Below are 25554 nucleotides of genomic sequence, written 5' to 3' on the forward strand. Positions count from 1 at the left end.
AGCGGGTAAGAGGGGAACAAAAGAACAGCGCAATCCCTAAGTTTTCGCTCTGTACTCCAGCAAACAGTTGAAATTTAACAACCACTATGTGGTTAAAAGTGGGGGTACGATGCGTCACCATGTACGGTCGCCAGATTCGGTCTTGGTCATGTAGGCGGAGGGGGAAAGCAAACCATCTGCCAGTGTTCTGAATCGGATAATTGCTATCTTCGTATCAATTTAATCAATTATAATGCCAGCACATTGCATTGAATTGTTATATTTAAGGACCAGAAGAGGTATTCTGGCCAAAATAAACCAAACAGGACTCAAGTGCTGCCCTTATGCAGATAAGAGTGGACAGATGATCCAACTCAATCACCTGACGGTATCACTCCTTGACGTCTTTTCTATCGTACTAAATCCCAAGTCAACTACATTTATGATCTATAACTATGAAAAGACTAACTAGCTCAGTGATAGGCAACAGTCCTGGCTGGGTCAGTGTGTATGCAGGATTTTGCTGTCACCAGTTACCCTGGATCAATCAGCGAATTAGCCATATATAGACCATGAATGATTCACTCATAAATTACACCACAATAAAATTATACAAGACAAGAACATTTGTCAGCTGCTGTTTATATAATGAAATGCAGCCATACATGACAGATCACAAGCTTGTTAAAGGTACAATAGGTAATTTTGGACTTCTCACAGTCAAGGGAGGAATAGCAGCAACAAACACCTTCAAACCACAACACTGTTTATCCTTCCCCCTTTTCTGTAAACGTGCTGACGTTGAAATGCCGTTGGCTGGGGCAATTGGTTGAAAACCAATTTTCAAGCAATGAGCTTGAATTACTGTACAGTTATACAATGTTTTGGTACAGAGTGTCGGGCCGTCAACCGTATATTTTAAAAACCGAATTTTAGGACTATAAACACAGGCAGAGGGTGAGTCAGCATGTCATTGAGCCTTTTTCAATTATAGGAAGGGATTTACAATGGCCTTGTACTGACTGTGTCTCAACTGCTGATTGTGTCACTGGATAGTACTTCCACCGGCTCCACTCACAAGCTTAGACTGTGATCCGTGATGTGTAAAGAAGCAGCTGGTGACACCACACGTTTCGGAAGAGAGCTGTGGATGTCTACGATCTCCAGAATCAGCCGTTGGGGTTTGCGGCATCAACGCACGCGGCTGTGGTTGCGGACAGTTGGACATTCCAAATTGGGGTGGGAATTGGATATACAAAAACAAGCAAATAGTAAAAATGTTGTCCCCCCCAACCTGATTTAATTGGGTGGGGGTGGGTGACCATTACTTGACACCTGATGTTGATAATAAGAACAGTTAAGCTAAGCCTTTAACGGATAAACAGTCAACCAAGTTGAAGTAATGCACAACACTCCTGGGACAAAAAGTCAGCTAAAAAAGGAACATCTACCTACCTATAGTTAACTTTGGTCACTTTTGCTCTGTTTGTTTGTTTCTTTGTTCTCAAAAAATAAAAAATAAAAATAAAATAAAAATTAAGGCCCTCGTCCTTATCTTTGTTGTACAGGTAGCAGTTGAAATTGTACTTCCCTCTAGGGTCTTTCAGCGAACTTATCCCTGGTTATGGGTATGCACTTTGTTGTACGTCGCTCTGGATAAGAGCGTCTGCCAAATGCCAATAATGTAATGTACCAAGTAATTTAAGTGTCATTAACCTTCATTTAGCATACGGTTCTAGCCATAGTAGCTTACAATGTATGCAAGTGGCACTGCCTTAAGCCAATTTACTCAGCGAATGCAGTGAACTATTTTTCCTGACACATCTAGACCTACATCCTGGAGTGTTCTTGACCTATTTAAAAGTTACAATGGGTTTTTTTCGGCACCGGACTTCTGTGGACTAGCAGGTTGCCCCAGCTCACCAGTGCATTTTTGCTTCTTAACAATGTGCCTGAGAGTTGATTTTGACCCATGTCTCAGATCAATTTATTCAGATTTTTCAGCCAAAGGATGGCCTGCTTTACTGGCATTGACTTTATTGATCACGTAGGGAGACAACAACAGACTCCAAATGCAGGTGGGACTCCCAAGAATCAATCCTAGATGTTTTGCTCTTTATGCATGAACTAATGATGAAACTTAACACACCTGTCCAAGAAACATTTGAGCAGCCAATTGGTCCAATTACCTTTGGTCCCCTAAAACTGGTCGGACTATGTATGAAAATGGTATATAAATGATATAACTATGTTGGTAGTTATCTAATGAATACAAGTTGTAGCTCAGTTGTTAGCTAGTTAGCTTCGTAAGCACTGACTTCAATATAAAGATAAAGCCAAACGCTGTAAGCAGTCTAGCTAGTTAGCCCACGTCTCCTCTCGACAAGCGCATAGCTCAGCCATTTCATGATGGCTAAACTAAATAAATTATATTTAAAAGGTACAATAGGTAAGATTTGTGTTTTGATATAACCAGTTGTAAGTACCTTCCTATTATTGAAAAAGGCTCACTGACATGTTGACTCTGCCTGTGTTTATAGTCCTTAAATTTGTGTTTCAAAATATGGAGTAGACGGGCTGGCACTCTGTACCGAAACATCTAACAGCTGCACAATAATTCAAGCTCATTGGTTGAAAATTGGTTCTAATTGCCACAGCCAATGCCGTTCCAACGTCAGCGCGTTTACAGAGAAGGGGGAGGGTTAAACAGTGTGGTGGTTTGAAGGCGTTTGTTGCTGTTACTCCTCTCTTGACCGTTAGAAGTCCGAAATTACCTATCGTACTTTTGAACATTAAGTAAATGACTTACCGGTAAGTAACACAGACTCAGTATTGAAAAGGAAAGGTGAGCTGTAGCCTGCAGGTAGTTTTGTTGCCCGCTTGGGGCATACACGTAATACTAGTCTGACGAACGAAGGAACAAACAAACTAACGGAGCTGGATCCATAGGCCTCCCCGCCCAATTTCAATGGATGTGGGAGCACAAACAGGTGTGAGAAGATTACAAGAATGGGAGAGCAGTTTAGGAATTTTTGTTGTAGGTACCAGGGAACAGACCTGTATTTCTGGTCTATGGCATAACATCCTGAAGTGAGATGACGGTACCGCCCCTGGTCAATTAACTCAGCATAGTCCCCAGTCTCAGGGGATGACAGTCAACAAAAAAGGTGTTTTTTTGGGGGGTTTTTTAAAGCATGAAGATTGGTCTACTGACTGGATTGGAATTCAAGAAGAACAGCCTAAATGCAACTGTGCTTCAGCAGTAGCGCCCGTTACTCCCATACGGACAATAATCACAGTAATGGAATATAACATTACAACATTTATTCCCACAGTGAGAATCCAAGTGATCCATATACATAGATATTGCAGCGTATCTATCCGCTTCTACACATACAGTAGACCTATATGAATGAGATCATAGCAAGGTACACTGTACAATATAAACTTTAATGCTGGATCTATCAATTGATCACACTGGTTTAAAAATTGTATGCTATGTATGGGATTTTCGTTATACACGAACCAGAACTGGGCACCAAATAAAAAATAAAAAAATGCTAATCAAGAATATCTGTATCAGCTGTATCACTTCATTTCTCGATAACTATTATTATCAGACATGTTTAACGACTATAAAATAAATAATGGCCGTTTACATAAAAACAGTACGCAATATTGCATCCAGTCCATGGCCTGTTGCTCTGCCTTGAGCACACTAAATGTGTATTTAAGGTTTTCTTTTTCTCATTAATATTTTTTGTTTATTTTATTGTTAGTCTCCATTTTGATCCGATGCACAATGACATAATGGTGGTATTTCTGTATGATTTGTTGAAAGGTGAAATGTTATGTTAAAGATTGATAAGCCTTCCAGTTTAAAATGAAAGCAAGGCAATACCCCTCAAGTTACTTTAAAGCAGCCTGTTCATGATATAATACCACCAAAGGTTGTACTTGTGTCTTTTACCTGATTATTACTTGAAGTCAAAGCATGAAGTGCTGGGAGCCTATTGGTCTTGTTCAGATTATGATTATTCATTATTCTTCTGCCATAAAAGTATCTGGAAACCGGAAGGCATAGAGCTACCAAATTTGGAAGTGTTTTGCAAATATCACTCACTACTCAGGTACTGACAATTATACGGTTTGGCCTGATGGTGGCGCTATAACAAACACTTATATGTTTTGGCCCATAACTCCATGAACCATGTGGCTTAGAATCAAAATGATTTTCCCCCCTGATTTCTTGCCTCATGTCGAACAAAAAATACTCTTGGACCAAAAGGATGCACCTGGTTATTACAGTAATGCCATTTGCCACTCATCTCCAAAGCGACATACAGTTAATTAGACTAAGCACGAGACAGTCCTCCCTTGGAGCAACGCAGCCTTTTACCGTTAGTGGTTATAATATTTTTACTATTATTATTATGCCATTTGTTCAGATTTTGGGTTGAAACAAAATCCTTTTGAACATGAGACAACTGAACTGAAGGAAATAATTATTGGCACAATATAAAATGCATATATTTATCATTACTTCTAGTGTATTTCTGTTTTAAGTCCAGGACCTACAAATTACAGCCATTGTAATAGTAGCAGGTCATCAGAAAATATGCTTCATATCCTTCCAAAACTGTCTCAGCCAATAGAAAACACATAAAAACAGGACTGCTGTAACATAAAGTGTTGTGCAATATAAGGCCCTCCTCAACATTTCGATATAACCAATTAGTGAGAAGAGGTAATGCCTTAAGATGTATTATTATTATTATAAAATATGACACTGTAGGAAAATACAATAACCATATTAATTCATTACTGAGTTAGGCGACATAGTGTGCACTGATTCTGGTACAATAACTAACTTTAAATCAGGGATTATTAACCCTTATTCTGGAGGGCCACTGGTTTACTGTTATTCAGTACTTACTCAATCTATTAGTGGTTGATCTTAGTTAACACACCACCCTAGGAGCAGGGTTCAGAACACAGATCATTAGGATCTTGTTCATGCTGGAAGGGTGGCAGTCACTGTAATAGGTGGGAATATGGTTATCTTACCTTTTCTCAAATTCCCAGATCTAATCATATGTGCATGTGTGTGTCGTCCTGTGGGTATGGCCTCAATGTCATTCGTGTCCCTCTGGGAAACAAGTGACAAAGTTTTGCCTGTGGTATCCCCATGTACAGTACTGTGCAGAAGTCTAAGGCTTTATTATATATATGTTTATTTTTGTGTGTGTGTGTTAGTATGAAAGAACACATTTGAGATTTCCAAATATTCATTTTCCAAAATATTTAATTTTACAGAGACATTTTTGTATTTCATTTTTAAAAAAGTAACATATTACTACTTTTTACACAACAACTTGATCAAGGCTGTCTGAGATCAGGAGCAAGGAGCCAACCAAAGTCTGCAGAAGAACTGTAGGAAGTTCTCCAACATGCTTGGAACAACCTCCCTGCTGTCTTTTAGAACTGCAGGACAGCGTTGGCTATCTCAGACAAGTGATGCAGTTTTAAGGCCGAAGGGTGGTCACAAAAAATATGGATTTGATTCAGTTTTTAACTATTCTGCCAAATACTCAAATGTAATGTCAAATGTATAGTACGTTTATTTACTGTCACTGAGTTCTTTTTGAAAGAATCTGTACAGAATGTTATACAGGTGCCTAAGACTTTTGCACAGTACTGTAGCGGTGTGTGCTTGTTTCTGTGTGTAAGCATGCTGTGGTTTACAGAACCCAGCACTTATATCCCTTGTGTGTGTGCCTCTCTTTCAATTCAGAAGTGTTAGGTAGTCTGATCAAGTCTTTACTGCACTTTGAAGAATCTAAGCATTGAACAATTTATTCATAAAACCAGATTTTTGACACTGAGACATGAGCTTGAAAGCACTTCAAATTCACATTTTTTTTTTTACAGAGAGGGAACAACATGTTCAAATATTTTATACAAAGTCAAATAATTTGCACAAAACCAAGACGAGAAAAAGCCTGGTCAGAGACATCTGACTGAGGCTCACAAGCCTTAGAAATACAAAATGACTCCGAAGCATTCAGATAAATATCTCACATACAAAAATAGACCCTTTTTTAGTTTAATATATGTTTTAACAGCTTGATATATCTAGGTTTATTATTGCCAACTGATATCCATCTCTGTACGTGCAAGGAAGAACACCGAATTTAGGAGAGAACAGCGCACATTTTCACGAGAGCCAGATGGAGAGGAGCAACACTGAGGACTCAACGCGGGTTCCCTCACGTACGGACACATTGCACAGAGCAAACAAAATGGAAAACTTTTACCTTTCCATATAAATATTATATTACGAAAAAAATGACTAAACACATGTTGTCAGAAATTGTCCAAAGGTGTGTCGAGTCATTCTTTGTTTGATTCCAAAGAGTTAAGTTTTGATTCTACACTCCTCAGAATACTGAAGACTGGAACGGAATGAAAGATGGCGAGACCGCAGAAATTATCCATTTGATCTGTTTTTCCTGTAGAGATGCGTTTCAATGAGGGCATCTCCCTTTACAAAGGTAATGAAGGCTTTGGGTATACCTTATGTTTTTAAAACAATTACAGATCACCAAGTACAGCAGGGGCGGGCAATGCCATTCCTGGAGGGCTAGGAGAACATGCAGGTTTTTGCTTTCACCAATTACCCTGGCTCAGTTAGCTAATTATATACAACAATGCCAGTTTACTCATTGATTAGAGCACAGTAAAACATTGACTCATGGGTTTATAAAGAATTTATCAACATTCATTTTGAGTGGCTGATTAAATAAAGAACAGAAGCGGTCATGAAACTGATACGGCCCTCCATGCCCACCCCTATATTAGAGAGACTCCCGAAAGCTTGTAATAGGACAATATACAATAATAACTGTTATGATGTCTGGATTACTGAAGAATGTTGTGTGCGAAGCACTGTCAAACATAGCAGCGATGTCTGTAGCAGGTCGGAGCCTGACGTTCCCTGTTGGGAGTACTGCCCTTGAAAAAGAACAGCTTGTTCACGACTGGGAATCTGGAGTAAAGCGTTATTCTGTTAAGCTCACGTGCCTGCAACCTGGGTCCTGGAGAGTGGCTGGACCCGTTTTTTTTTTTTTTTTCATTTAACCAAAACTAAGCCAAAAAAAATGGGACACCCTGCGTCCTGCTCTACAGGACCAGCAGGAGCAGGGAGCAGGACGCACATCAGGGTCTCTGAACCATTTACATTTACATTTACATTTTAGTCATTTGGCAGACGCATTTACACCTGTCGAGGAATGGGAACACTCTGGGGCTTCTTACTGCTTGAGCAAGGTAGAAGATTTTAGACTTATTTTGCAAGACGGCAGTGATCTGAACATCTGACATGGGGACAATTATCTGAGGTTTCCATCTCATGGGAGGGTTTATCAATGGTTCAAAATATGATTTTTGTTTTAGATATGATCAAGATCAAGAATCAGATTTAGAAAATCTATAACTTCTGTATTTAAAAAGAAAAGCAATGGTTTGATTTGTGTTTCATATGAAGGCACTGTCAAATTTGAGAATTTAATTTAAAGATGGGATGTGACTTTCCTGTTCGAATGTCATAGTGGCCCTCCACAGAGGGAGGTATTCTGTCCCCCACACTAGAGGTGGCCTCCGTGTAGCTGGGCAAATATGTAGGTTAGTATCAGCACTAACTGCAACATTTTTCGTGTTGTGAGATACAGGACCAAATGGGAAAAAGAAAACGTTTCAGTCAGGAGGCTGAGAGACCCGCGGGGCACGGGAATGTGTGACGTATGACTCACACACACACACACACGCGTGCACACAAACACGCAAGCACACACACACGCGCACATACACACACACACACACACACACACACACACATAATATTGGGGGCAGCCTGTAGCATGGTGGCTAAGGTACAAGACTGGGACCCGGAAGTTTGGTGGTTCAAGCCCCGGTGTAGCCGTGATAAGATCCGTACAGTTGTCGGGCCCTCGAGCGAGGCCTTTAAAACCCACTTTGCTCGCCGGGTGCTGCACTGTGGCTGCCCCACTGCTCCTAAGTAACTAGGATGGGTCGAATGCAGAGGAAAAGTTACCACAAAGTGGTATTGTATATCTCCTTCTTCTTCTTCACAAACTGTGTTGGACAGAGGGGCAGAGGCTGCCTCACAATATCACTGTCTCTCAATGCTGTTCCGTCAAGGTGCGTTGTGGGGCAGAAAGGAAGGCCCGTAGCACGATAGCTCGCTTGGGGGGCCATGCAACCAGCTTGTTTCAGTATCTGGATGGGGGCTCCGTATCAGGCAGCTGTACATCCTGCTGAAAGGAGAAGATCGTGAACATGTCAAGATGCATACCTATACAAGCATTAACGCATTAGAAAACTGTGAGACGTACACCTGCACGAACAAAACAACAGAGAATCGAGGCTTTTTTAATCACTGCACTGCGATAATCGTGTTTGGCCACATGGTGGGAGTCTTCAGCTGAAGTCATACCCAAATGGGGTGTGACAAACTGCAAAGAACTCAACTAAAACGGTCCCCACCACTCTGCAACTCCAGCGTCTTCTACACACACACACACACACAAATGAATATACTCATGTTTACATGTAAGGTGAACAAAAAAGACACAATTTAGAAAAGCCATCCCTGCTAAGCTTTTCAACCCGCTGCGGGGACTAGGGAGGCCTACAGCTGGAGAAGTTTCGGTTTTATTGGCAGGGGCCCACCGGTTACAGAGAGTAAGACGAAGCGAACAGACAGACCTTCAGCGAACTCTGAAGGATTTGCAGGCGGTGAAGCTTATCGTTGAGCTGTTGATTGTTACAGCGTCGGACAAAGGAGCGCTTGTACTCCAGTTTGGTGGACAGCCTGCGCTCGCCCATGGGGGACAGGTTCGCCCGCTCCAGGGCCCTGTACAGGTCCTGCAGAGAGTCTGCATGCTGCCGGTCCTCCTGCTCACCTGAGGGGGGCGCCAGAGAGGAGGGGTGAGAAAGGGTTTTTTTTTTTGGACGATTCTTCACCTCTACGCTTCTCACTTAATTCTTAATCTTAATTCTTCTTAATTTGTTTATTATTAACAGGGACAAATGCATACAACATTGCTTTATATATAATATACAAAGTAGATGCCATGCATACGGGTTTCTAGCCATGGCTAATTTGCAACCCCTGTCCCGGGCCAGGCTTTTAAAACTTAAAACAGGAAGTACAGAAGGTATTAACTTAAAATAATACCAAAACATTAAAAGCAGTTCAGATAAAAGACTAAAACAGGGACAAACACTAAAATAAGGGCAAAGACAAAAAATAAAAATGTTAATAATACATAAAATCAGTGTTCACAAACTTGCTTCAGTTTCAGCCATTGTTTTGCATGCGTGTTAAAAACCTTGAGCTCTGTCAATTTTTTTATTTCAGATGGTAATGCGTTCCACAGTTGTATACCTCTTACTGAGAAGGATGACTGACTAAAAATATGCACAAAGCCACAAACCATTGAATTCACTCACATTACAAAACATACAATCAACCAAATTGTGTTGTAAACAAGGGGAAATATTCCTCAAGGCAAAGGATTTAATAAGGTATCAGCCGGGGAGCAGGATGAACAGCTCTATCGTTTTTCATTATCAGTTAGTTCCCCTCCTCCATATTGCCTACAGAAGTCAATCATTTTTACATTACACTTTCATTTAAAGCTCCAGATCAGCCATGAGCGTCTAAGCAGAGATAACTACTGTGCTGAAAGTGTTTCAGAACGTCATATGTTTAGATTTTGTTACCGTAATCTGAAATATATTAATTAAGACTGGTCTAACGTATCAGGAAAGACAGTATTTCATATCCTCAAAGCTGAATCTTGGTACAACGATACAGCTGAGAAGCCGCCTGTGAACGGGCAATTATTTTTGGTCCCCTAAAATGGGGGGAATATGTATAAAAAGGGATGTAATTCCTTCACTGATCACCTGATATGGATGTAAATACCCTTCATTTCAAGGTGAGTGTCTGCAGGTTAACCTCATACTCATCGTTTGATTTCAAATCCAATGTGCTGGAGAACTGAGCCAAAAGGACAGAAACTGCACCTCTGTTCACAGACTGCACTGTAAGCGTGCAGTTTAAAATGTCTGCGTGCGCTGCACAATGTACATTATTTAATCAGGATTTGTTTTCATTTTTTGAGATAAATAATCCGAATGAAGTCCGGCATTCACAGACAGCCATCTCAATCCGGGCAGAGGCCTGAAAGTGAGGAGGCTTTCAAAGTGATGAGAAGCACCGCAGATATGGCTTCAGGTGAGACAAAGCGCTCTGTATCAGCACAGCCAGCGGTAGCTCTAGGTCACGCTAGCTCGGCTCAGACTCCACGGTGCACAGACGGACGTTAAGACAGTCGAGCGAAGCCGGTCGCCTCCGACGACGACGTCTCACCTCTGTCTCGGCTCAGCCCGGCCTGGTACCCGTGCGGGTCCTTGCAGGCGGAGGTGCCGGCCGAAGGCGTGAGCAGGGCGTAGAGATCCCCGTCTCGCGGCAGGGTGAAGCTCCGGGGCTTCTCCCCGGCGCCCCACAGCTCCCGCACCCTCTGGCCGTCGGGCGGCGGGAGGGGGCCGTAGTGGTCGCGCAGCAGGCTGCGCTGGGCGGGGAGGGTGGACTGGCGGCGGGGCTCCGGGGACAGGCCCCCGCCGGGCCCCTGCGGAGGGGGGTCCTCCGCCGGCAGCGTCTGCAGGAAGTGCAGGCCCGAGCTGGTGAGCGGCGTCTCGATCAGGTCCTGCCAGGAGCGCCGCTGGCTGGTGGAGCTGCGGGCGGGGGAGCCTCCGCAGCTGTCCGGCAGGGCCTGGGGGTGGAACTCCTCCCGCGGGGAGTGGGCCGTCTCCACGGAGGGCAGGCGGCCGTGTTTGGGCTCCAGGTAAGGGCTGCCCTCGGTCATCTGTGACACGCGGGGGGGGGGAGTTACTCACTCAGCCTGCCAGGTAACCTGGTCAACGACCGACGCGGGGCGGCCTGTTGCGTAGTGGTTAAGGTACATGACTGGGACCCGCAAGGTCGGTGGTTCTAATCCCGGTGTGGCCACAATAAGATCCGCACAGCCGGCTCTTGACCCTACATTGCTCCAGGGGAGGATTGTCTGCTTAGTCTAATTAACTGTACGTCGCTCTAGATAAGAGCGTCTGCCAAATACCAATAATGTAATGTAATGTAATGCGTGCTGGTCGAGTCACACTGCGCATGTAAGCAGACTATGTGAGCGATCAATACTTAATTTACTGGTGGGGATGTGGGGGTGTGTTTCAACTCATCCCCTTTCTCGTCCTAACATTCAGGCATAACTGGGTGCCGTGAGGCTTACCGCACGTTCTACCCTGCTGAGGGAAGAAGAGCAAGCCGCCATGTTTTTAACCAGGCCTTCTCAGAAGCAAAACGATCTCTGTAGGCCTGAGGTAATGGGCCTGTTCTAACCGGGAGACTTTGAAGACACACCCGCATTTTGAAAACAGAACATTTTCAAACTTTGCTTTGTCTTGTTGACTACGCCTGGGCTCCAGAACCTCCCTCCCTAGCGTGGGATCCTGGGCCAGTCTGGGGTGTGAAGTTGCCCGGGCGATAAGCCGTATTGCTGAATGACGGGTGCCGAATGCTGAACGACACGCCGCTCGCTCAACGCGCGTCCCGCCATCGCTGAATGAGTAAACCCGTTCATCGAAGAGCGAGAGCTCACATCTCACCCAGCCCAGCGCTTCACAAACGCCTTTTTCGCGCCCATGCGGAACATGGACCACTGGAGCTACAGTGGATTATTTTGCCCTTCTGAACCTTTTCTTTTTTGCATTCTTCCAAAAGAAAATGATCGTCAAGGTCTCCCCTCCCCTCTGTCACTCTCTGCAACGCTCTCTCCGTACGGTCGACAGGAGGAGAAAGAGAGAGTGAGAACGTGAGAAAGAAAAGGGGGGGTTAGTCTGGGAGAGCTGGGAGATAAGAGGATGAGACAGGGCAAATTAAAGCACTCATCTCACTCTGACGTGAGAAGGGGCAGTCAAGTAGGATTATCCCTTGTCGTTTTTTTATTTTTCTCTTTTCAACCATTTCCTGTTTTTCCTCACACATAAGCTCTACTTAACAAGTGAAGGTTCAGTAGAGATACGCAGCTGACATTAGGGTGAAAGTTTGGTCACGGACCAGCTTTACATTACATTACATGAATGTCATTTGGCAGATGCTCTTATCCAGAGCGACTTACAGTTGATTAGACTAAGCAGGAGACAATCCTCCCCTGGAGCAATGCAGGGTTAAGGGCCCAACTGCTGTGCAGATCTTATTGTGGCTACACCGGGGATCAAACCACGTAATGTACCTTAACCACTACGCTACAGGTCGCCCTTACTTGTGTGACAACAGATTCCGCCGAGCCAGCATCCAGATATGAAGACAATACACAAGTACAAGTGGGCTGGGATTCCTTATTCGCTTATTATGTGAGAGTGGATGAAGCATGCTTATGATAGCCACCTTTTATTCCCCCCTCCCCCTCCAACCCACACAGATGAGCAGGCCTTACTGTCATCAAACTCATTTCTACACTAATTTTTTTCTATTTTATCTAACCAATTTATGTGCTCTACCCAGTGTAAGCCAGGAAAAGTAACACCACAAAATAATTATTTTCTGTTATCAAATCAGAGAAAATAGCCGATAAAAGGTTGTTCTACACGTGGAAATAAACACATTACTTTCATTTCATCAATGGCAAGACCATTGTTGTAAAATGCCATCTCTAGCCACACAATAAGGAACTGTCTACATCTAACATTTAAAAAAAAAAAACATTTGAAGAAGGTACACACTAACATTAAGCTAGAGGAGCAAGGGCATCAGTGAATGTGTCGTCATACAGAACAATTTTCTCAATCAACATGTATCTTAACAGTATAAATCAAGCCTAAGGCAGAAAAGTTATGTTTTTGATGTATGGAATGGCAAAGTTATTGTGAAAATTTTCTCTATTCCATTTAGCCTCATATACCTCGTCACTTGGTGCTTAATTTAAGGTCATTTTATAAAGGTAACACAAAAGTAACACAAAGTAATGTAAAGCATTACTTCGGATAGAAAGTAATATGGAATGTAACTTATCACTGTTAATTGAATGTAAAAAGTAACTTCCCTGACACTGCTCATAATAGCAAGACAAACCATGTTGAGCAAGGGTCTCAAGTAAACTGATCGTGCTTCTTTAAAGAATAACCTCAGTTTAACATTACGCCCATTACTACATTGAGCTGCCTACACGCACACAGACGGAGACTCACTAGGCTGGTGTGGGGGTAAGTGCCGTAGGGGGGCGGGGGACTGTCCTGTTTGGGCGTAGAGGGCGTCTCATTGTCCTCCTGCTCACTCTCACTCCAGTAGTCTGCAGGGTGAGAGAGAGAGAGAGAGGCACCGCCGTTTAGGCAGCGCAAAGCCAGCCTTCACCCGCCGGGGGGGATTTAACCTCTTCCTCTGCACCCACCTTGATCCTGCCTGATCACCTCCCTCTCCATGTAGCCCCCCGCTGCCATGCTGAGCCGACTCAGCCACCTGCAGCCAAACAGGAAACAGGAAACAGGAAACAGGAAGTGAAGGCGGAAAAGAGGCAGGGACGAGGGAAGCATCCATGATGTCCTTTCAATATTCATAACTTGACTTGGTGACTAAATGCTTAAAAATATACCCCAGATTGCATTTGGAAAAACATATTTGGTTTGTGTGGCGGCACGGATGGTGCAGTGGGTAGCGCTGCCGCCTCACAGCAAGGAGGTCCTGGGTTTGAATCCCGGTCGGCCGGGGCCTCTCTGTGTGGAGTTTGTATGTTCTCCCCGTGTCTGTGTGGGTTTCCTCCGGGTACTCCGGTTTCCTCCCACAGTCCAAAGACATGCAGGTTAGGCTGATTGGAGAGTCTAAATTGGCCGTGGGTATGAGTGTGTGAGTGAATGGTGTGTGTGCCCTGCGATGGACTGGCGACCTGTCCAGGGTGTATTCCTGCCTTTCACCCAATGTATGCTGGGATAGGCTCCAGCCCCCTGCGACCCTGTTCAGGATAAGCGGGTTAGGATAATGAATGAATTAATGAATATTCGGTTTGTCCCAAAGTAACACCATAATGAAAATGGTACACTGTCTTTTTGGCCAGGTTGCACAAAGCATTTAACACGCTATAACTGTTTTACAGAGGTATTACCGTCTACGACGTAATCACCCCCAATTCTGCAGTAATGAATTGTGGGGAAATTCATATGTGTTTTCATTGTGACATTTGGAGGCAATATCCTAAATATCATAAATGTGGCCCCACTGGTGCCGCACCAGTTCATTAAATTCCAGAATGCAAATAATACTTTCAGATATTGTAAGTTAATCAGCTGACTTTATGTTCAATAAAAACCTCCCCATACTGCGGGGCAGTGAGTTGCCAAAACTGAGATATTTATGTTCTCTGGGTTGCTCTTATTGTCCTGAAAATGACATTTCTGTAAAACGCAATTCTTGTGATAACAGTGGGACGAGGTGCGTGATGATGTAAAAGTGTGACGACCCAGACCCTAATATGCATGCGCGAATCAGTCTAAACACCAGTAGAAGACAGCAGGCGTGTGGTGTTCTTCTGTAATGTTGAGTTGCAAAGCTACACCACCACCCACTGGCCTGGCATGCATAATACAGCTTTTGAAATGTTTTTGCACAAAGGGGAATCTTTATCACAACGTCGTCGTATGAACGCAGATTTCGTTTGGAAAAGCAAGGGAAAAACATTTCTGTTTTTGAGAAACCGTTCTCATCTAAACAGGGCCTAATCTAAGGAGGTTATATGTAGACTTTCATTTAATTAGTACTGTAGGCCCTTCAACTGCCTATTTTCAATATGTATCGAATTAGTGCCATCTCTAATGTGCCTACTTCCTTTAACATAAGCAAGGTAATAAACACTGCATCTTAACAAAACGCACGTTGCTGTTGAGTCCTCATGTATCCACTGTAAATAGCGCAGCACGTTCTGCTCAGGAGCAGCGGCTCGTACACTTTACTCTGCATTGCACAGAGGCCTCATTAACATGGTAATCGCACACTTGAGTAATGAACACATTTCTGGTGGGAAATGGAACGGCGCTGCATGACAATAAGGGCTTTCAATAGCTCTGAATTCAGTCATTAGGGGAAAGGCAAGAAGGTCAATGAGGTTCAAACGAAAACCTGCGCTGCTATATTTTATTCCAGACGGCAATCTAGTGTGGCTCTGCCCTCTAAGCTCTGCCGTGTCTGTGCCGCCCATTCCTGTGTGTCCGTTCCAGCCTGAATCTCACCTGTCCATGTCATCCATGCTGTCTGCCGCAAAATAAAAACTCTTGATCTTGGGATGGCAGGCCTTGAAAGCACTGAAATACATAGAAAATATAGAAAATATAGAAAAAATTAGGAACACAAAGATACGCACTCGTGAATGTGCGCACGCACACACACACACACACACTCACACACACACACACACACACACTCACACACACACACACTCACACACACACACACTCACACACACACACCACACAGACACACACACACACACACCACATACACACACACACATGTACGCATGCATGCACACACACACACACACACACACACATCCACATGTACGCATGCATGCACACACACACACACACACACCCACATGTACCCATGCATGCACACGCACACACATACACACACACATACACATCCACATGTACGCATGCATGCACACACACACACACACACATCCACATGTACGCATGCATGCATGCACACACACACACACACACACACACACCCACATGTACCCATGCATGCACACGCACACACATACACACACACACACGCACATCCACATGTACGCATGCATGCACACACACACACACACACATACACACACACACACACACATCCACATGTACGCATGCATGCACACGCACACACACACACATACACACACACCCACATGTACGCATGCATGCACACACGCACACACACATACACACACACACACACACATCCACATGTACGCATGCATGCACACGCACACACACACATCCACACACACACCAACATGTATCCATGCATGCACACACACACACACACACACACACATCCACATGTACGCATGCATGCTCGCACACACACACCACACGCACATCCACATGTACGCATGCACGCGCACACACACACACACACACACACACACACACTCACACACACACACGTACGGCAGTGCACACAGCAGGACCACACACAACTCATGCAGAATGGAGGCTGAATGCTGGGGTAATTACGTAAGTGGGATGTGGCAGGTGGGATGGCCCTGTCTAAGCTGTCCAGTATTCCCCCGAGTGCCCCTGACTCTATTTGTGCTCCTGTGTGTACTCACTACTTCTTGCGACACTCGCTGGCGCGATCAATGTTGAACTCTGGGAGACTGACAAAGCCCTCAGCCTTCTCATCCTGTGGAGAGGAGCATACAAATACCTTCACTTCACTCTCATCTGTCACTCAGACACCCTTTCTCTTTCCCCACTCACAAACACAGACAGAGAAGCTGCATATCAACACAGAACAACAAAACGTCCAGTCCTTGTAGCATCTCAGTCTTGCAGCAAATTGAAAATTCCTCTTCACAATCCTCAAGAGGTATTTCCTGTCAAATAAAAGCCCAGCAACCCCATGCCAAACCCATTGCATGCCCAAACTGGTGAGATCTGCATATACCACTCTGAATAATTCTCAGAATTGAGTATTCAACCAGGCTGTTGTGTAATGCTGAAAAGCTTTGTTATGTAGCCAATGGTCCAGGCTAATTTATTGTGTGACAACTATGGCAGACATTAAAACTATTTATGTACAGTCCTATTCTGCAAAAGTCATATGTAAAAAAAATAATAATAATCTGTAAAATGAAAATGCTTTCAAACATAACACAATGAACCGTTCTAAATATCAAAATATGTACGGAGAAGAGCAGCAATCAAAATATGTATTTAATTGTAATTATATGAATCACATTTAATCACAGTATCAATGAAAATAATTGTGATTATTGTTTGGTTTTTTTGTCGAAATCATGCAACCCTACTCATTACAACATTAACTTTCAATAATGCAGTACAATTCCTTATTCGGAATAAAACAGTTTTTTGGTTAGTGTTAAACCCAATGGGCAACATGGGCTGCAGCCCTGGGCCTCCCCAGGATGTCTCAACCATGTTTTCATCAATCACAGGCTTGCTTACAGTAAAACAGACACGTGTTCATGTAGTAGGTATGTAATAAATGTAAGCCTATTTGTGTGCCATCCTTGTGTGCTTTTCATTGCCCTTTTATGCAAGCCGTAGTTTTCAGTTATCTCCTTGCAGATCACATTGTAAGCTAGCAAACATTCACTGCATAGTCTACTTAAAGTACTTTGAGTAATGTCGTCTGACATCAGAAAAAACTAAAGCTGGGCAAAGAAAAAGAGGCAAATCTGAAAAGTTAAAAGCTGAAGAAGTAGGCATATGAAACAAAAATCTAAAGTTGGCATTTTACTTTTAAAGGGTAGAGTCATGCGCAAGTAAATGTGGAGAACCTAAAATGCTGAGATTACGTCAAGTAATGTAGACTCACCGTGAACACGAAGTCAGCTCACCATGTTCCGAACAGTGCAACTTTCATGATGAATAAATGGGAAATTGCTTCCAGATCAGCTTTGGTTCTTTGTGTGTGTGTGTAATTTATAATTCATTCCGTTTTCATAAAAACTTGGTGCAAGTCACATACACGATCCATTTCAGCATACAGTGACATGGTAATGGTGCTCCCCTGTGAGTGTGGTGGGGAGCTGTTGCTAACAAGAGACTACAAACCAGGCAGGCTTATACGGCTCAGCCAAAAGTGTTCCTTGTAAAATAGTTCACGCACGTACACACATTGTTTCATATAGACAGCATCAGTTTTTTAATTAATGTTAAGATTAACGGGATAAAGATTTAATAGAGATTTGCCTGCATAACAGAGTGCAAAACTGCAGCAGCTGTGCTTCCGGTTGCTGCTCGGAGAACATCGGGAATAGGTGTTCGGAACATCGTGAGCTAACAGGGTCTTCTGAACACAGATTCCCATGACAGAGCGCATTCCGAGCCAGTTTGCCTGTTGTTAGTGAGTGACTGTAAAAAAGCAAAGTGAAGGAAATGTGAACGCGCTCACCTCTTCATTCATATACCAGTACAGGCAGGCGTCCTTCAGGACGAACCAGTACTTCTTCCACTTCTGGGAGAAGTAGCTCCTCGCGTCCCTCTTCTTCCAGAGCCAGCCCTCGCAGTCCCCGTGCCCCAGGTCCTTGCAGGAGATCCGACGCTTGCTGATGGAGGCCAAGGGCCCTGGAGCAGGCAGGATATGGGTGTCGAGGTCATACAAAACAAAGACCAGCGTACCCTAGATCCGGTGAGTATAGAGGAGGACGAACTACGGGCAAAAGAACTGGACAATAACGGCTGATTTATGTTTCGTACGGATGTGTAGGGGCCACGCTTGCCTTTGTGGATCCCCAGGTAAGATCCCCAGGTAAGATCCCCAGGTAAGATCGCAGAGCTGAAGGGGGGGGGGATGGGGGGGGGGTGTAAGTAGCAGGGGATTTTCAGACTATCACGAATGCGACACTTTCCGTTTTCCCCTCCTTTGTTTGGTTCCTCCTGGCAGATCCTCTCAAGCTCAGATTGGAATGCGCAGCGCCTTTGAACTGCCGTCTTCAGGTCTCTCCGTGGATGCTCTACGAGTTTAAGTCAAGGACGGTCAGAGACTCATCCCGAAGCCACTCCAGCGTCGCCTTGGCTGCATGCTTCAGGTCAGTGCCGTTTGGGCCGCTACATGCCTTTTACTCAAGTGTGGCTTCCATCTAGCCACTCCACCATAAAGGCCTAATTGATGGAGCGCTGCCGAGGTGGTTGTCCTTCAGGCAGGTTCTCCCATCTCTGCAAAGGGCTTCTGAAACTCTGTCAGAGTGACCGTTGGGTTCTTAGTCATGTCCCTTCCCTGGGTACTCAGTATGGCCAGAAGGGTCCTGATAGTTCCAAACATTTCACAATTATTGAGGCCACTGTGATCCTGAGGACACTCAAAGCTTTAGAAATGACCCTGATCTATGCCTCACCACAATGTTATTGTGGGGGTCTACAGAGAGTTCCTTGGACTTCATGGTTGGTTTTTATCTTGACAAGCAGCGTGAATTGTGGGACCTTATATATACACAGGTGTGTGCCTTTCTAAACTATGTAAAATCTTTTAGATTTGCCACAGGTGGACTCCAATCTGGTTCTAGACACATCTCAAGGATAATTAAAGCAAACAGGATGCACCTGACCACAATTTGGAGTGCAACAACAAAGGGTCTGAATACTTATGTAAATGAGAGATTTCAGTTTTTTTTTTTTAATACATTTGCAATAATTTCTAAAAACATGTTTTGTGAGCTATTGAGTGTAGGTCAAAAATGTTTGAATCCAATTTTATCCATTAAAAATGTAATCTACAACACAATACAGTGTGCAAGTTAAGGGGTCTGAATACTTTCTGAAGCCACTGTATATTAGCTATTAGTAAAAAGACTGTCATCAGTGTTAAATTACTATGGATGAGAGCACCTTCTAAATGCCTGAAATGTAAGTGAATAATACAGTGGTCTATGTCTACACATGCTGTCAGCTGACTGCAAGCATAGCAACTTGACTAAGTTTATGACATGTCTATAGAGAGGGATCCACACTCATAGTTTGTTTTGAGGTAAGGGACCTTTGAACCACCAAGAGAAATGCTGCGATGGGATGACACTGCAACACTGACTGACACTGAAGCACAGATCGACAATAAAAACACGTTTACCATTTACTGACTGACATAAAACAATGTGGTTCTCACCTTTGTTCTTCTTGGACCTTGACAGCAGTGAAGACCGATGAAACGTCTGTAACAGAAAACATCAGTGTCCTCAGGATATTTGGTAAATGGTTGGCATTTATATAGCACCTTTATCCAAAGTGATCTTTCACCCATTCTCACACACACACACACAAACACACACACACACTCACGAGTGCCGACTGGCTGCCATGCAAGGCACCGACTAGCTCATCTGGAGCAATTGGGAGCTAGGTGTCTTGCTCAGGGACACTTTGATACAGAGCGGGATTCAACCGGCAAACCTCCGACTTCCAGACGACTGCTCTTACCTCCTGGGCCAATGTCGCCCCCACTCACTGATAATTCCTCAACAGCATGAAATTCTGAGGCTTAGACAGCACATATCTCCCCAAGGAGTCAAGGTAAAGTGGGACCTGGTCTCTCTCAATAGTTTGAGAGAGTTTGAGAGTTGATTGGTGGTTAGTGTGGTACCAGTTTGAGTCGATAAAGGTTTGTGAAAGGTGAGTGACTAGAGTCAGTAGAGAGTTTTCCTCCTTTGCTCTGTATTTACAGTAGAGAGTTTTCCTCCTTTGCTCTGTATTTACAGTAGAGAGTTTTCCTCCTTTGCTCTGTGTTTACAGTGGGGTGCGGGTATGGCGTTTCTTCATTGAGCCACGTCAGGTAATATGCCACATCAAATGATAAACACTTCCAATAAGCAATTCACGCTGCATTATATCAGACACATACCGTATTAGAGATCCCCTTAAAACAGTTAATTGATTGTGAAGCTGAATTTGCTGAATAAGAACCATCAATGTGCGATGATGTTTTCTTCAAAAGGAATGGTTTTATTAGACACTGAAGATGTATTGGCACCACGGGGCTTTGATTCACTGTTCGTAATTAAATACACTCCCATTGTTGTAAATTATTTAAAACTCCATTACTGAAAGCCCCCTGTATGACCACATAAACTTTAAAAGGAAAAGTAACAACACACTTGAGAGAGCCTATGGATATAATTCTATTTTCACACTCAGATGGGTTTCAGAGTAAGTGCAGGGAAATATATCAGTGCATGAATAAAGAATCGTATTTCAAGGCTTTTGAGTGAGTGCTATTATTCTTTTTTCAAGAAATAACCTTGCACCTCAATACAACAACTGCGAGTGCAATAATTCTGAAAGACTTAAATGCATAACATAGCCATTCAGCCAAAATATTTGAAAGCATTACTGCAGCAGCAAATGAGGACATCTGTGTACAGAGTATACCGCGGGGTCCAAAAGTCTGAGGCCACATTGAAAATCTCAGGGGTTTTCACTCAAATTATTAAGCTGATAATATAATTAGTAATAAAAAACGTTTGTATTAAATTAGAAAAGAATGCCAAAAGAAGGGGTTTTCCCTTCAAATTAACCCACAGGGTTCAATAAAGTATATCTTATCTTATCTTCAATCTCCTGTTCAGGAGGTGAAATGCATGCTTAATCAGGTTAAAGTCAGGTGATCGACACGGCAAGTCTAAAACCTTCCATTTTTTTACCTGTCCTTTGTTGTGTTGGCAGTATGTTTTGGGTCATTGTCTTGCTGCATGATGTTCCTCAACCACAAGCAAATTACTTTGGATGCATTTCCCCGTAAATTGGCAGACTGTTTTTGTAGACTTCTAAATTCATCCTGCTGCTACCATCATGAGCTACATTTGTTATGTCCCTGTGTTCTGTCTGTTAGTTTATCATTGTTTATTATCATTATTCTTGAAATTTAAAATTTTTCATATTTCCTGTCTGGAGTTCTGTTTATATTCATTCGTCTTTGCACTCGTCTTCCCCTGTGATGTCTGAGTCTGAATGTTTACTAGCCCAGTCACTCCCCTGTCTGCGTGCCCCATTATTCGGGTGTTTACGGTAGGGTTCAACCTTCCTTCCAATCTTGCATTCCTTACTTCCTGCTTTCTCTCCATTTCATGTTTGTACATAGCACTAATATACTAATCCCAACTAACATAGAAGTTGTACAGTACTAATTATACTAACACACTAATATGTTTGTCAAACTAACAAACTAACATTCACTAGTTTTGGGTATTTGTAATATAAATCACTTAACTAACTTACTAACGCATCTCCAGTTTCAATTCTGTTCTGTAACTCCGCCTCCCTATTCTATCACTGATTACTTGCTTAGTTTCAGCGAAGTATTCGCACCTGTCTCTCGGTGATGGATTCATTGTGTAGCAAAAATAATGGAACTGACCTTGCTATATATGCATGTGTATGTGCGTGTGTACATTATGTAAAAAATATTTATATCTGTGAGACACTGTTTTCTTCTTCAGCCTGCAAGGTGTGATCTAGTGACCGTTGTGGCGTAGTATACAACATCCTGTCGGAGATCTTTAGTATTTCAGATTTAAAAGCCCCTGGCATGAAAGGCTGACTGCACACTGTGGAAATCAGCAAGACAGATGACCCTGTAAAAGTCGCCATCAGCCAGGTCTCTACACTGGCTTGGACATGCACAGTTGACTCTCTCTCGGGCTGCCTATATATAGAGCCCCGTTTGGCAGGCCAGGCAGAGCCCGCTGAGCAGTGAAGTAAACCACTGATCTGTTTCTGCGGCGGGGAAGCGATGGCACACCGAGCCTCGGCTCTGCAGGAGCGGAGAGATGGAAGGAGGAAGAGCGGAAGATAAGTGCCAGCTTCGGCGTCGCTTTCTTCCAGATGGCGGGATAACGCGTCCCAGATCGGGTGTGTGTGTTTGCAATCAGAGCGGTTGACGAAACCCAAGCTTGCGGCAGCCCCTTCAGCAGTTTCGGCTCACAGAAAGACCTCGCGTCTTCTCTGAATCACGCACGTACACATACACACGTGCGCACACATGTACACATAATAATCTTCTGCTCGCTACCCTAAAAAAAAAATTTACAGGAGAATGTCACCATCCCACAGATCAGCCATGATTCACTCTTACAGTACGTTTCATTTGATCATCGTCTAACAAACATGGCTTCTGTTTAGTGATAACTTATTGGAATCATTCATGATGCCATTAGTACTTGTGCTTGGATGGGAAAACGATGTTGCTGCTCTAAGTTGTGTTGGAGGGGCAGTATTGGATACAGAGGAGAAGTTAAACCGTAAAAATTCCCATAACTCTTATTCCAAAGAGTAGGGGGGTTCCCTGGTGCTCTGGCTAAATCCCCAACCCAGCTCTCTCATTTACATACATGACCTGGCCGACACTTCATCCAGAGGGACGTACAGTTGATTAGGCTAAGCAGGAGACAATCCTCCCCTGGAGCAATGCAGGGTTAAGGGCCTTGCTCGAGGGCCCGACGGCTGTGCAATCAGTGATTCCACAGTGGAGTGGCCCTTGAGGCAGGCAGTGCAACGGAGGCGCTGTGCGATCTGGACTGGACACTCACGTGGTAGAGGGAGCTGGACTCGGAGCTGGGGGTGGACATGGACTCCTGTCTCAGCATCTCCATCTGTAAGGAGGGGAGCTGGGTGTACTGGCTGGGGCTGGCGCCCCGGTCCCCCTTCCTCCTGGACCGCTTGCTGCTGCGCCCCGTTAAGTGCTCCTCGGCCGGAGCCTTGTCCACGCTCACGTACCGCAGGAGGGAGTTCTCTGACGGGGAGGAGACAGGCGCCGCGGTTACCCCCAAACACAGCACACGGTGCCAGTGCAGGGCCTACAGGCACGTACAGGATCACAGCACACTACTGTCATCACAGGGAACGGCCAGGAATGAGCGCACAGCACCGCCGACCTTGAGAGAAATGAAATGTTTCAGTTTCAATCTTTCAATCTGCTGTGCATTGTAAATGTTTTTTTTGCATTTGTTTTGCATTGTTTGAAGGGCACCATCGGGTTTTATTTTTTCTTAAATTTATTTCAGATTTTTCCCTTTTTTTCCCAATTTAGTAGCCAATTGTACCCTCCTCTAATTCAATTCGAGTTAGTGTTAGATACACCGTCCACACCACACCCCCTGGCGGGCAGAGGAAGACGTCTCATCTCTCTAATCGTGTCCGTGGTTCCAAGGCGTCCGAGGCGGTTTATTGTACGGCGATCAGCTAACCCTGCCAAGGTTAGGGAAACTGTTTCAGTTTCAATCTTTCAATCTGCTGTGCATTGTAAATGTTTTTTTAGGGTTTTTGTTGTGATATATACAGCATTATGATGAACTGAGAAATGTGGGTCGAAAGGTGATGGATAGGTCCCTATAGAGCCCTGTGCCTTTAACAGCATGACTGCATTTACTCCGCACACAAGTAATAATAATCATTTCTGTGCATTGAAATGAATAAAGTCAGGTGACATCATGAAGACAGCGTGTCCCTGTGCCTGCTCTACCTTTCCTAATGCCCCAGTGAAATGCTCATGACAGGACATAATACCCTCACAGAAATGCTTCCATTAAAGGGACATAACCTCATCAGAGGACATGTAGACTATTGAGAAAAGGTGAGCCCAGATGTACTAACCACCCGGTATGTTACATTTATCTATACTTTATATATACTTACCATCCTCCTCACATGTAACATGCAGCTTAGGAAACACTCCTTAGGAGGCACACTCTCCACAGGGAGATCTCTCTATTTCAGTGGTCTCCAACCCTGGTCCTGGAGAGCTACTGGGTCTGCTGGTTTTCGTTCTTACCCTGCAATTAACTATAATCAACTGCTCTAATTTAATTAATTAACTCACCTCACCTGGTTACCTGGGTCTCAACAGGTGCTGCTTTTAAGGTGAAAACAAAAACCAGCAGACCCAGTAGCTCTCCGGGACCAGGGTTGGAGACCCCTGCTCTATTTGGATTTTAATGCAGAAGCAGGACTATGTAAGATGGGATAATTATCTAATATGGCCACCACATAAGTGTATCGGCAATATACATACGGTATATGGCTGAGGCCCACTTATATTAATTTAAGGAGATAAAAAGAAAAGGCTCCCTGTAGAGCCTGTCCTAATTAAGCAAACCGTCCTCCAGGACGCCACAGAGAATATCAGAACGTCTGCGAGGGTAAATAAATAAGAACGCCTGCTGTTCACGCTTCCTTCTTCACACCGAGATGTGAGAGGCTTGGAGAATCGCTCCATTACAACAGTGTGCATTCAGACTCTTAGATAATCACCTCCGAATATTTCAGTATTTATAGCGAGAGTGAAAAAAGTGAGAAGGAGATAAAGAAAGTGGATGAGAAAGAAAGAGCAGGGTAGTTAGAAGGGAAAAGTTAGAGGGGTAACCCGGCAGTTGTTTTTTTAAGTATTTGGTAACATGAACATTCAAATGTAACTCCTTAACCCCAAGCACTTAAAAAGGCCACTTCCACCTTGTTTGCAATACTCTTAAATAAAGTTGTATATCTTTGTGGCAACACATAGCAGAGACATGGATTATAGCATTATTTGAAGAGCACCCCGGTCCCCGGTGTGCAACTGCAGCGAACTGCAACCGCAAGTCTGCTGCGTCTTAGCCTGTTGCGCCACCACGGCTCCCTAATCCATCCCCTAGGCAGATTGCTCTCGGAGTATATGACCAGACAGTACTTAGTGAGTGTGCAGAGAGGAGCTCTACGTTTTAAATGCCATGGCAGGGC

The 25554-nt window shown here is 43.9% G+C and overlaps 1 protein-coding gene across 5 annotated transcripts in view; it reads right to left on the reverse strand.

Annotated features, from left to right (window-relative positions):
* Positions 1–5819: 5819 nt before the first annotated feature.
* The window catches only part of LOC133133110 (connector enhancer of kinase suppressor of ras 2-like), a 71584-nt gene continuing 51849 nt past the window's right edge, over positions 5820–25554 (reverse strand). For 4 of the 5 annotated variants that reach the window (XM_061249113.1, XM_061249111.1, XM_061249112.1 and 1 more), the window contains 10 exons: positions 23370–23572; positions 19955–20000; positions 18248–18420; positions 16437–16510; positions 15340–15411; positions 13512–13579; positions 13312–13412; positions 10439–10934; positions 8767–8963; positions 5820–8315 (listed from right to left, as the gene is read on the reverse strand). In XM_061249113.1, coding sequence (XP_061105097.1) covers positions 8271–8315; positions 8767–8963; positions 10439–10934; positions 13312–13412; positions 13512–13579; positions 15340–15411; positions 16437–16510; positions 18248–18420; positions 19955–20000; positions 23370–23572 — 1475 coding nt within the window. In that variant the 3' untranslated portion in view covers positions 5820–8270. The remainder of the gene's footprint in view (positions 8316–8766; positions 8964–10438; positions 10935–13311; positions 13413–13511; positions 13580–15339; positions 15412–16436; positions 16511–18247; positions 18421–19954; positions 20001–23369; positions 23573–25554) is intronic. The other variant, XM_061249110.1, reaches the window with a different exon arrangement.

This window comes from Conger conger, chromosome 7 (assembly GCF_963514075.1).
Source record: "Conger conger chromosome 7, fConCon1.1, whole genome shotgun sequence".
NCBI lineage: Eukaryota > Metazoa > Chordata > Actinopteri > Anguilliformes > Congridae > Conger > Conger conger.